Source organism: Lipotes vexillifer, unplaced genomic scaffold (genome assembly GCF_000442215.2).
Source record: "Lipotes vexillifer unplaced genomic scaffold, Lipotes_vexillifer_v1.1 scaffold2, whole genome shotgun sequence".
NCBI lineage: Eukaryota > Metazoa > Chordata > Mammalia > Artiodactyla > Lipotidae > Lipotes > Lipotes vexillifer.
The window spans coordinates 172,487-185,839 of record NW_006786129.1 but is presented as its reverse complement, the minus strand read 5'-3'; the positions used below and the strand labels follow the sequence as shown (position 1 = coordinate 185,839).

Sequence of the window (13,353 nt, the reverse complement as noted above, 5' to 3'; positions counted from 1 at the left end):
AAAGAGTGTTTAAAACTAATGAAATATCTTTTAGAACAACTGAAAAAAAAGTTTGGAAACCGAAAGGAACTGGATAAGTTCTGTTCTTATCATGTGAAAACTGCCTTCTTTCACGTCTGTACCCAGGACCCAGATGACAGTCAGTGGCACTTCAAGGATTTGGAGCTCTGCTTTGATAACTGTGTGACATACTTTCTTCAGTGCCTCAAGAGAGAACAACTTGAGCACTATTTCATTCCTGAAGTCAATCTCTTCTCTCGAGACCATATTGACAAGCTAAGTAAAGAATTTCTGTCAAAGCAAATTGAATATGAAAGAAACAATGGATTTCCAGTTTTTGGTGAATTTTGAAATTATATTTTTAATAAGAATCAAGAATTAGAGTGACTTTATAATCATTGAAATGCATCACAGCAATGATTGACTAAAATGATTATTCAGCTCTCCGTTTCTCTTCATAAACTCTAATCAATATAAAAGGATGGATTATCCTAGGAAACAGATTATTCAAGGAATAAGAAGCAGAGGAGTATTTAAAATATAAAAGCTTTACCAGAGTGGCATGAAAAGAAGGACAAAATACATATCACCTCAATTAAATTCATCAAGCACTGACTGAACACCACTTCTCACCTAGCACAGATGTGTGGAAGGAGGCAAGGTCATTGCCTCCACGAACTGGTAGGTTTTGTTTAACATACAAATATGTTTGGAAGCCGTGTCCTGTCCTATGTGTTAGGATAGGTAAGAAGAAAATGAAAAAATAGGTTCTGTGTGTCCCGGGAAATTCTTAATCTTTCATAGAAAAATATAGGATACTTTTCTACACACGGCTAAATATAAAACATAACTTACTTTCTTTTAAGTAATACTTTTATATGTATTTCTGAAAAGGCAATACACACATGGTACAAAACTCAAAGAAAAGGGTATGGAATAAAATGCCATCCTCTCTCCTCTGCACTTAGGCAGCATTCAACTTGAGGCAGTTGCTGTCTGTTAACTTTTTCCTATTCAGATATTTTGCACATTTTCTTACTGGCCTTTTTTTATTGTTTTCTCATTGCCATTTTGTTGTCATTCTCATATCATGAATAACTTCTGTGTAGACTGTCTATACCAATTTTTGTGTCTTCTAGTGAGAAAGGTTTTAAAATTTAAATTTTGAATGTATCAGTCTTTTTTTTTTTTCTTTGCAGTATGCAGGCCTCTCACTGTTGTGGCCTCTCCCGTTGCGGAGCACAGGCTCCGGACGCGCAGGCTCAGCGGCCATGGCTCACGGGCCCAGCCGCTCCGCGGCACGCGGGATCCTCGCGGACCGGGGCACGAAGCCGCGTCCCCTGCATCGGCAGGTGGACTCTCAACCACTGCGCCACCAGGGAAGCCCTATCAGTCTTTATGCTTGTGCATTTTATGTTATCTTCAACAACCTAATGTGTTTGAACGTACTAAAAGTTGGACATTTGGAGGAGAGTTTTGGGGACAGTGTATGATAAATAAATAGAAACTTAGGCAAACAAAATCCAAGCTACTTTTAACTCCAGGAAAAAATGAATGTGTGCAAGAAAACTAATCATAGTCTAATTTGAGAATATTACTCAACTGTATTTGTGAAGTCAAAGTAATATTATAACTATTGACTATTAACCTTATCAGGATTATGATTAATTACATGGAGAGGATAGGGCCTGAGTGCTTGTGAGTGACGGTGGTAGAGGGGGTTGGACTATATTAGTTTCCTACCGCTGTATAATAACTTACCACAAACTTCGTGGCTTAAAACAGTACACATTTATTATCTCACAGTTTCTGTGGATCAGGATTCTGGGCATGGTTCTGCACAGGGTCTCACAGGGCTTCAGTCAAGGTGTCAGTTGGGGCTGCAGTCTTATCTGAGGCTTGACTGGAGAAAGATCCACTTTTATTGGCAGTATTCAGTTTCTTACAGTTTTAAGACTGAGAACTTCAGTTACCGTTGGCCAGAGATTGCCCTCAGCTGCTAGAAACTGCCTTCAGTTCCCTGCCATGTAAACTCCCAGCATTGGCAGCCTATAACATGGCAGCACTTCAAAGCTGGGACAGAGGGAGACTCCGGCAAGAGGGTGCAACAGTCTTATTTAACATAATTACATACACATGATCATGTACATCCCATAACCTTTACCTTATAGTTGGTTGGAAGCAAGTGATTGGTCCCACCCATGCTCAAGGGGAGGGGAATCACTTAAGAGTGTTACATCAGTGTAAACAACTGTATAGTTGGGGGGAAACACTACCCACAAGACTACTCTCACTTCTGACATCAGTTGCAGTTTCAGGAGATTCTCCAAATCATTCTCAGGTTTGATGATTCACTAGAAAGACAGAACTCAACTGAAACCAGTATATTCATGGTTACAGTTTATTACAGGGTAAGGATATAGGTTAAAATTAGCTAAGGGAGGGCTTCCCTGGTGGCGCAGTGGTTGAGAGTCTGCCTGCTGATACAGGGGACACGGGTTCGTGCCCCCGTCTGGGAAGATCCCACATGCCGTGGAGCGGCTGGGCTCGTGAGCCATGGCTGCTGAGCCTGTGTGTCCAGAGCCTGTGCTCTGCAACAGGAGAGGCCACAACAGGGAGAGGCCCGCGTACCACACACACACAAAAAAAAAATTAGCTAAGGGAAAAAGCACATAAACAGGCGTTCTATTTTCTCCCTGGGGAGCCACAGATACGTTTTCTCTCTTGGCATCAATGTATGACAATACACATGGAATATTGCCGACCAGGGAAGTTCACCTAAGCTGCAGTGTTCACAGTTTTTATTGGAGCTCAGTTGTTGCCTTGCTTTAATGCTGTTTTTCAGTTTTGGTATCAGTTGTCTTAGCTTTATGAGTTGAAGAGTTTTTCAACTTTTCATCTTTTATTTCCAGAGGGTATGACAGATTTACCCTCTTGAAAGCCCTTGATTACTTTTCCTGTTTCTTCTGTTTTATCTATTCAGCTTAATTACCTGAGTTAATTTTACTAATTTATGAAAATATAGTCACACTTGTGAATTCATATTTGACATACAGTGTTCTTACTAAAGAATCAGCTGTTGGTTTTCACTGAACACTGTATTTTCTAATTTGTTAATTTCTGCTTTTACCTTTCTTCTTTTCTTTTGTCCTATCAGTCTTCCTATCAGTAATACCAGGAAATTATTAGTGCATAAATGAATAATGTAGGATTAGGTGATGAGGGCCTAACTAATTATACACAAATATAAATACTAAATGTTAATATGAGTAATTATCATATAGGGAACAGAAAACTGTACACAAAACTGTAAGGGGAGATAGGGGAACATGATTAGTCAAAGAAGTTTCATGGAAATCAGTTTACCTAGGATTTATTTTAGCATGGAGCGCTATGCTAAAATGTAAGAAACAGCTGTTGTGTATTTTTGTCCCATGAAATCCTTTTACTGTTTCATTTCAAAGTAGGTTAAGTATAAGAAAAGTACCAAGGGACTTCCCTGGTAGTCCGGTGGTTAAGAATCTGCCTTCCAATGCAGGGGATGCAGGTTCAATCCCTGGCTGGAGAACTGGGATCCCACATACAGGGCAACTAAGCCTGTACGCCGCAACTACTGAGCCTGCGGGCCTCAACTAGAGAGCCTATATGCCACAAACTACAAAGCCCATGTGCTCTGGAGCCCGCGCACCACATAACTAGAGAGAGGCCCGCGCACCACAACAAAGACCCTGCTCACCACAAGAGCCTGCTCACCACAAAAGCCTGCATGCCGCAATGAAGATCGCGTGGGCCGCAACTGAGACCCGATGCAGCCAAAAATAAATAAAATAGATAAATATTTTTAAAAGTACCAAATAAAATACTATTTGATAACCACAAAATTAAAGGGCTACTGAGAAAGACATATCAGCTTGTCTTTTATCGTAGAAACAAATTTACTGTGTTAACAGCATCTTTTTCACTACTTTGACAACAACTGAACAAGCTGTAAATGCTTTAAAGACTGACCTTAATATAGCAACATTATAGGAGACAAAGTTTATTTTTATTTCTTTAAATAAAGTTAGTAAAAAGTGAACTCTTAATGCTACAGTCCTTAGGATCCATACAAAATTTTCAACTCAGTTATATTTGATTTTATGAAAGTATAAAATATTGAATTCTACATTAAAAAAAATTTTTTAACATCTTTATTGGAGTATAATTGCTTTACAATGGTGTGTTAGTTTCTGCTTTATAACAAAGTGAATCAGCTATACGTATACATATATTCCCACATCTCCTCCCTCTTGTGTCTGCCTCCCACCCTCCCTATCCCATCCCTCTAGGTGATCACAAAGCACCGAGCTGATCTCCCTGTGCTATGCCGCTGCTTCCCACTAGCTAGCTATTTTACATTTGGTAGTGTATATATGTCCATGCTACTCTCTCACTTTGTCCCACCTTACCCTTCCGCCTCCCCATGTCCTCAAGTCCATTCTTTATGTCTGCATCTTTATTCATGTTCTGCCCCTAGGTTCTTCAGAAGCTTTTTTTTTTTTTTTTAAGATTCCATATATATGTGTTAGCATACGGTATTCTTTTTCTCTTTCTGACTTACTTCACTCTGTATAACAGACTCTAGGTCCATCCACCTCACTACAAATAACTCAATTTCGTTTCTTTTTATGGCTGAGTTTCCATTGTATATATGTGCCACATCTTTATCCATTCATCTGTCGATGTGCACTTAGGTGGCTTCCATGTCCTGGCAATTGTATATACAGCTGCAACGAACATTGTGTTACATGACTCTTTTTAAATTATGGTTTTTTCAGGGTATATGCCCAGTACTGGGATTGCTGGGTCAAATGGTAGTTCTATTTTTAGTTTTTTAAGGAACCACCATACTGTTCTCCATAGTGGCTGTATCAATCTACATTCCCACCAACAATGCAAGAGGGTTCCCTTTTTCCACACCCTCTCCAGCATTTATTGTTTGTAGATTTTTTTTTAAACATTATTTAGGGTTTTTTTGGGTTTTTTTGCCTGCACCGTGTGTTAGTTGCGGCATGTGGGATCTTTCATCGTGGCATGAGGGCTTATCTCTAGTTGTGTCGTGCGGGTTTTCTCTCTCTAGTTGTTGGCACGTGGGCTCCAGGGTGCGTGGGTTCTGTAGTTTGTGGCACACAGGCTTAATTGCCCCATGGCATGTGGGATCTTAGTTCCCCAACCAGGGATCGAACCCGCGTCCCCTGCATTGGAAGGCAGATTCTTTACCACTGGACTGCCAGGGAAGTCCCTGTTTGTAGATTTTTTGATGATGGCCATTCTGACTGGTGTGAGGTGATCCTGCATTGTACTTTTGATTTGCATTTCTCTAATGATTAGCGATGTTCAGCATCCTTTCGCGTATTTGTTGGCAATCTGTATATCTTCTTTGAAGAACTGTCTCTTTAAGTCTTCTGCCCATTTTCGGATTGGGTTGTTCGTTTTTCTGATGTTGAGCTGCATGAGCTGCTTGTAAATTTTGGAGATTAATACTTTATCAGGTGCTTCATTTGCAAATATTTTCTCCCATTCTGAGGGTTGTCTTTTCATCTTCTTTGTTTTCCATTGCTGTGGAGAAGCTTTTAAGTTTCATTAGGTCCCATTTGTTTATTTTTGTTTTTATTTCCATTTCTCTAGGACATGGCTCAGAAAGGATCTTGCTGTGATTTATGTTGTAGAGTGTTCTGCCTATGTTTTCCTCTAAGAGTTTTATAGTGTCTGGCCTTACATTTAGGTCTCTAATCCATTTTGAGTTTATTTTTGTGTATGGTGTTAGGGAGTGTTCTAATTTCATTCTTTTACATGTAGCTGTCCAGTTCTCCGGCACCACTTATTGAAGAGGCTGTCTTCTCTCCATTGTATATTCTTGCCTCCTTTATCAACAATAAGCTGACCATATGTGCATGGGTTTATCTCTGAGCTTTCTATCCTGTTCCATTGATCTATATTTCTGTTTTTCTGCCAGTACCATGCTGTCTTGAATACTGTAGCTTTCTAGTATACTCTGAAGTCCTGGAGCTTGATTCCTCCAGCTCCGTTTTACTTTCTCAAGATTGCTTTGGCTATTCGGGGTCTTTTGTGTTTCCATACAAATTGTGAAAATTTCTGTTCTAGTGCTGTGAAAAATGCCATTGGTAGTTTGATAGGGATTGCACTGAATCTGTAGATTGCTTTGAGTAGCACAGTCATGTTCACAATGTTGATCTTCCAATCCAAGAACATGGTATATCCCTCCATCTGTTTGTATCATCTTTAATTTCTTTCATCAGTGTCTTACAGTTTTCTGCATACAGGTCTTTTGTCTCCTTAGGTAGGTTTATTCCTAGGTATTATATTCTTTTTGTTGCAGTGGTAAATGGGAGTGTTTCCTTAATTTCTCTTCCAGACTTTTCATCATTAGTGTATAGGAATGCCAGAGATTTCTGTGCATTAATTTTGTATCCTGCAACTTTACCAAATTCATTGATTAGCTCTAGTAGTTTTCTGGTAGCATCTTTAGGATTCTCTATGTATAGCATCATGTCATCTGCAAACAGTGACAGCTTTACTTCTTCTTTTCCGATTTGGATTCCTTTTATTTCTTTTTCTTCTCTGATTGCTGTGGCCAAAGCTTCCAAAACTATGTTGAATAATAGTGGTGAGAGTGGACAACTTTGTCTTCTTCCTGATCTTAGAGGAAACGGTTTCGGTTTTTCACCATTGAGAGCAATGTTGGCTGTGGGTTTGTCATATATGGCCTTTATTATGTTAAGGTAAGTTCCTTCTATGCCTGCTTTCTGGAGGGTTTTTATCATAAATGAGTGTTGAGTTTTGTCAAAAGCTTTTTCTGCATCTATTGAGATGATCATGGTTTTTCTCCTTCATTTTGTTAATTTGGTTTATCACATTGATTGATTTGACTATATTGAAGAATCCTTGCATTCCTGGGATAAACCCCACTTGATCATGGTGTATGATCCTTTAACGTGCTGTTGGATTCTGTTTGCTAGTATTTTGTTGAGGATTTTTGCATCTATGTCCATGAGTGATATTGTCCTGCAGTTTTCTTTCTGTGACCTATTTCTCTGGTTTTGGTATCAGGGTGATGGTGGCCTTGTAGAATGAGTTTGGGAGTGTTCCTCCCTCTGCTATATTTTGGAAGAGTTTAAGAATACGTGTTAGCTCTTCTCTAAATGTTTGAGAGAATTCACCTGTGAAGCCATCTGGTCCTGGGGTTTTGTTTGTTGGAAGATTTTTAATCACAGTTTCAATTTCAGTGCTTGTGATTTTTTATATTTTCTATTTCTTCCTCATTCAGTCTCTGAAGGTTCTGCTTTCCTAAGAATTCTAAGAATTTGTCCGTTTCATCCATGTTGTCCGTTTTATTGGAGTATAGTTGCTTGTAGTAATCTCTCATGATCCTTTGTATTTCTGCAGTGTCAGTTGTTACTTCTCCTTTTTCATTTCTAATTCTATTGATTTGAGCATTCTCCATTTTTCTCTTGATGAGACTGGCTAGTGGTTTATCAATTTCATTGATCTTCTCAAAGAACCAGCTTTTAGTTTTATTGATCTTTGGTATCATTTCCTTCATTTCTTTTTCATTTACTTCTGATCTGATCATTATGATTTCTTTCCTTCTGCTAACTTTGGGGGATTTTTGTTCTTCTTTCTCTAATTGCTTTAGGTATAAGGTTAGGTTGTTTATTTGAGATGTTTCTTGTTTCATGAGGTAGGATTGTATTGCTATAAACTTCCCTCTTAGAACTGCTTTTGCTGCATCCCATAGGTTTTGGATCATCGTGTTTTCATTGTCATTTGTTTCTAGGTATTTTTTGATTTTCTCTTTGATTTCTTCAGTGATCTGTTCTTTATTAAGTAGTGTATTGTTTAGCCTCCATGTGTTTGTATTTTTCCAGATTTTTTACTGTAATTGATATCTAGTCTCATTGCATTGTGGTCGGAAAAGATACTCGATACAATTTCAATTTTCTTAAATTTACCAAGGCTTGATTTGTGACCCAAGATATGATCTATCCTGGAGAATTCCATGAGCACTTGAGAAGAAAGTGTATTCTGTTGTTTTTGTTTGGAATGTCCTATAAATATCAATTAAGTCCATCTTGTTTAATGTATCATTTAAAGCTTGTGTTTCCTTATCTATTCTCACTTTGGATGATCTGTCCATTGGTTAAAGTGCGGTGTTAAAGTCCCCTACTATCATTGTGTTACTGTCGATTTCCCCTTTTATGCCTGTTAGCATTTGCCTTATGTATTGAGGGGCTCCTATGTTGGCTGCATAAATATATGCAATTGTTATATCTTCTTGGATCGATCCCTTGATCATTATGTAGTGTCCTTCTTTGTCTCTTGTAATAGTCTTCATTTTAAAGTGTATTTTATCTGATATGAGAATTGCTTCTCCAGCTTTGTTTTGATTTCCATTTGCATGGAATATCTTTTCCCATCTCACTTTCAGTCTGTATGTGTCCTTAGGTCTGAAGTGGGTCTCTTGTAGACAGTGTATATACGGGTCTTGTTGTTCTAACAATTCAGCCAGTCTATGTCTTTTGGTTGGAGCATTTAATCCATTTACATTTAAGGTAGTTATCGATATATATGTTCCTATTACCATTTTCTTAACCGTTTTGGGTTTGTTATTGCAGGTTTTTTCCTTCTCTTGTGTTTCCTGCTTAGAGAAATTCCTTTAGCATTTGTTGTAAAGCCGGTTTGGTGGTGCTGAATTCTCTTAGCTTTTGCTTGTCTGTAAAGGTTTTAATTTCTCTGTTGAATCTGAATGAGATCCTTGCTAGGTAGCATAATCTTGGTTCTAGGTTTGTCCCTTTCATCACTTTAAATATATCCTGCCACTCCCTTCTGGCTTGCAGAGTTTCTGCTGAAAGATCAGCTGTTAACCTTATGGGGGTTCCCTTGTATGTTATTTGTTGTTTTTCCCTTGCTGCTTTTAATATATTTTCTTTGTATTTAATTTTTGATAGTTTGATTAATGTGTGTCTTGGCATGTTTCTCCTTGGATTTATCCTGTATGGGACTCTCTGTGCTTCCTGGAGTTGACTGACTATTTCCTTTCCCCTTTTAGGGAAGTTTTCAACTATAATCTCTTCAAATATTTTCTCAGTCCCTTTCTTTTTCTCTTCTTCTTCTTGGACCCCTATAATTTGAATGCTGGTGTGTTTAATATTGTCCCAGAGGTCTCTCAGACTGTCCTCAATTCTTTTCATTCTTTTTTCTTTATTGTGCTCTGCAGTAGTTATTTCCAGTATTTTATCTTCCACGTCACTTATCCGTTCTTCTGCCTCAGTTATTCTATTGATTGCTTCTAGAGAATTTTTATTTTCCTTTCTTGTGTTGTTCATCATTGTTTGTTTGCTCTTTAGTTCCTTTAGGTCCTTGTTAAACATTTCTTGCATTTTCTCCATTCTATTTCCAAGATTTTGGAGATATTTACTATTATTACTCTGAATTCTTTTTCAGGTAGACTGCCTATTTCCTCATCATTTGTTTGGTCTGTTGGGTTTTTACCTTGCTCCTTCATCTGCTGTGTGTTTCTCTGTCTTCTCATTTGCTTAACTTACTGTGTTTGGTGTCTCCTTTTCACAGGCTGCAGGTTCGTAGTTCCCGTTGGTGTCTGCCCCCAGTGGCTAAGGTTGGTTCAGTGTGTTGTATAGGCTTCCTGGTGGAGGGGACTGCTGCCTGTGTTCTGGTGGATGAGGCTGGATCTTGTCTTTCTGGTGGGCAGGACCACGTCTGGTGATGTGTTTTGGTGTGTCTGTGACCTTATTATGATTTTAGGCAGCCTCTCTGCTAATGGGTCGGGTTGTGTTCCTGTCTTGCTAGTTGTTTGGCATAGGGAGTCCAGCACTGTAGCTTTCTGGTCATTGAGTGGAGCTGGATCTTAGGATTGAGATGGAGATCTCTGGGAGAGTTTTCACCATTTGATATTACTTGGAGCCGGGAGGGCTCTGACCAATTTTCTGAACTTGGCTCTCCCACATCAGAGGCACAGGCCTCACACCCGGCCGGAGCACCAAAACCCTGTCAGTCACATGGCTTAGAAGAAAGGGGAGAAAAAAAGAAAAAATAAAATAAAGCTATTAAAATATTTTTTTAATTATTAAAAATAAAGTAAATTTAAAAGTAATAAAAAAAAAAAGAGAGCAACCAAACCAAAAAACAAATCCACCAATGATAACAAGCACTAAAAACTATACTAAAAAAAACAAAAACAAAAACGGATAGACAGAACCCTAGGACAAATGGTAAAAGCAAAGCTATACAGACAAAATCACACAAAGAAGCATACACATACACACTCAAAAAAAGAGAAAAAGGAAAAAAATATATATATATTAAAAAAAAAAAAGGAGGACGAGAGCAACCAAATCAATAAACAAATCTGAGGATTTGGTTCAAGATGGCAGAGTAGAAGGACGTGCTCTCACTCCCTCTTGCGAGAGCACCAACTCACAACTAACTGCTGAAGAGTCATCAATGGGAAGACACTGGAAATCACCAAGAAATACACCCCACATTCAAAGACAAAGGAGAAGCCACCGTGAGACGGTAGGAGGGCGCAATCACAATAAAATCAAATCCCATAACTGCTGGGTGGGTAACTCACAAACTGGAGAACACTTATACCACAGAAGTCCACCCACTGAAGTGCAGGTTCTGAGCCCCATGTCAGCGTTCCCAACCTGGGGGTCCAGCAACGGAAGGAGGGATTCCTAGAGAATCAGACTTTGAAGGCTAGCGGGATTTGATTGTAGGACTTTGACAGGACTGGGGGAAACAGAGACTCCACTCTTGGAGGGCACACACAAAGTAGTCTACGCATCGCGACGCAGGGAAAGGAGCAGTGACCCCAAAGGAGACTGAACCACACCAGTCTGCTAGTTTTGGAGGGTCTCCTGCAGAGGCAGGGGGTGGCTGTGTCTCACCGTGAGGACAAGGACACTGGCAGCAGAAGTTCTGGGAAGTACACCTTGGTGTTAGCCCTCCCAGAGTCTGCCATTAGCCCCACCAAAGAGCCCAGGTAGGCTCCAGTGTTGGGTTGCCTCAGGCCTAACAGCCAACAGGGAGGGAACCGAGCCCCACCCATCAGCAGACAAGCGGATTAAAGTTTTACTGGGCTCTGCCCACCAGAGCAACACACAGCTCTACCCACCCCCAGTCCCTGTCATCAGGAAACTTGCACAAGCCTCTTAGATAGCCTCATTCACCAGAGGACAGACAGCAGAAACAAGAAGAACTACAATCCTGCAGCCTGTGGATAAAAACCTAGATTCACAGAAAGATAGACAAGATGAAAAGGCAGAGGGCTATGTACCAGATGAAGGAACAAGATTAAACCCCAGAAAAACAACTAAATGAAGTGGAGATAGGAAACCTTCCCGAAAAAGAATTCAGAATAATGATAGTGAAAATGATCCAGGACCTCGGAAAAACAATGGAGACAAAGATGGATAAGATGCAAGAAATGTTTAACAAAGACCTAGAAGAATTAAAGAACAAACAAACAGAGATGAACAGTACAATAACTGAAATGAAAACTACACTAGAAGGAATCAATAGCAGAATAACTGAGGCAGAAGAACGGATAAGTGACCTGGAAGACAGAATAGTGGACTTCACTGCTGTGGAACAGAATAAAGAAAACAGAATGAAAACAAATAAAGGCAGCCTAAGAGACCTCTGGGACACCAACATTCACATTATAGGGGTCCCAGAAGGAGAAGAGAGAGAGAAAGGACCAGAGAAAATATTTGAAGAGATTATAGTCGAAAACCTCACTAAGAAGGGAAAGGAAATAGTCACCCGAGTCCAGGAAGTGCAGAGCGTCCCATACAGGATAAACCCAAGCAGAAACATGCTGAGACGCGTAGTAATCAAACTGGCAAAAAGTAAAGACAAAGAAAAATTATAGAAAGCAGCAAGGGAAAAATGACAAATAACATACAAGGGAACTCCCATAAGGTTAACAGCTGATTTCTCAGCAGAAACTCTACAAGCCAGAAGGCAGTGGCATGACATATTTAGTGTTGAAAGGGAAGAACCTACAACCAAGATTACCCTACCTGGCAAGGATCTCATTCAGATTTGATGGAGAAATCAAAAGCTTTATAGACAAGCAAAAGCTAAGAGAATTCAGCACCGCCAAACCAGCTCTGCAACAAATGCTAAAGGAACTTCTCGAAGTGGGAAACACAAGAGAAGAAAAGGACCTACGAAAACAAACCCAAAACAATTGAGAAAATGGTAATAGGAACATACATATTGATAATTACCTTAAACATGAATGGATTAAATGCTCCAACCAATAGGCACAGGCTCACTGAATGGATACACAAACAAGACCCATATACATGCTGTCTACAAGACACCCACCTCAGACCTAGGAACACATACAGACGGAAAGTGAGGGGATGGAAAAAGATATTGCATCAAAATCAAAAGAAAGCTGGTGTAGTAATACTCATATCAGATAAAAGAGACTTTAAAATAAAGAATGTTACAAGAGACAAGGAAGGACACTACATAATGATCAAGGGATCAATCCAAGAAGAAGATATAACAATTATAAATATATATGCAGCCAACAGAGGAGCACCTCAATACATAAGGCAACTGCTAACAGCTATAAAAGAGGAAATATACAGTAACACAATAAGAGTGGGGGACTTTAACACCTCACTTACACCAATGGACAGATCATCCAAACAGAAAATTAATAAGGAAACAGAAGCTTTAAATGACACAACAGACCAGATACATTTAACTGATATTTATAGGAAATTCCATCCAAAACCAGCAGATTACACTTTCTTCTCTAGTGCACATGGAACATTCTCCAGGTTAGATCACATCCTGGGTCACAAATTAAGCCTCTGTAAATTTTAGAAAATTGAAATCATAACAAGCATCTTTTCTGACCACAATGCTATGAGATTAGAAATCAATTACAGGAAAAAAAAACGTAAACACAAACCCATGGAAGTTAAACAATACATTACTAAATAACCAAGAGTTCACTGAAGAAATCACAGAGGAAATCAAAACATACCTAGAGCCAAATGATAATGAAAACACGACGATCCGAAACCTATGGGACGCAGCAAAAGCACTTCTAAGAGGGAAGTTTATAGCAATACAATCCTACCTCAAGAAACAACAAACATCTCAAATAAGCAACCTAACCTTACACCTAAAGGAACTAGAGAAAGAAGAACAAACAAAACCCAACGTTAGTAGAAGGAAAGAAATCATAAAGATCAGAGCACAAATAAATGAAATAGAAAGAAAACAATAGCAAAGATCAATAAA

At 39.1% G+C, this 13,353-nt stretch overlaps 1 protein-coding gene across 1 annotated transcript in view; it reads left to right on the top strand.

Moving 5' to 3' along the window:
* CGAS (cyclic GMP-AMP synthase) overlaps window positions 1-351 on the top strand; it is a 19,031-nt gene extending 18,680 nt beyond the window's left edge. The window contains 1 exon segment of the mRNA XM_007458399.1: window positions 1-351. This exon segment is cut by the window's left edge and continues 11 nt beyond it. Within this exon segment, the coding sequence (XP_007458461.1) occupies window positions 1-351 (351 nt within the window).
* Window positions 352-13,353: the final 13,002 nt, after the last annotated feature.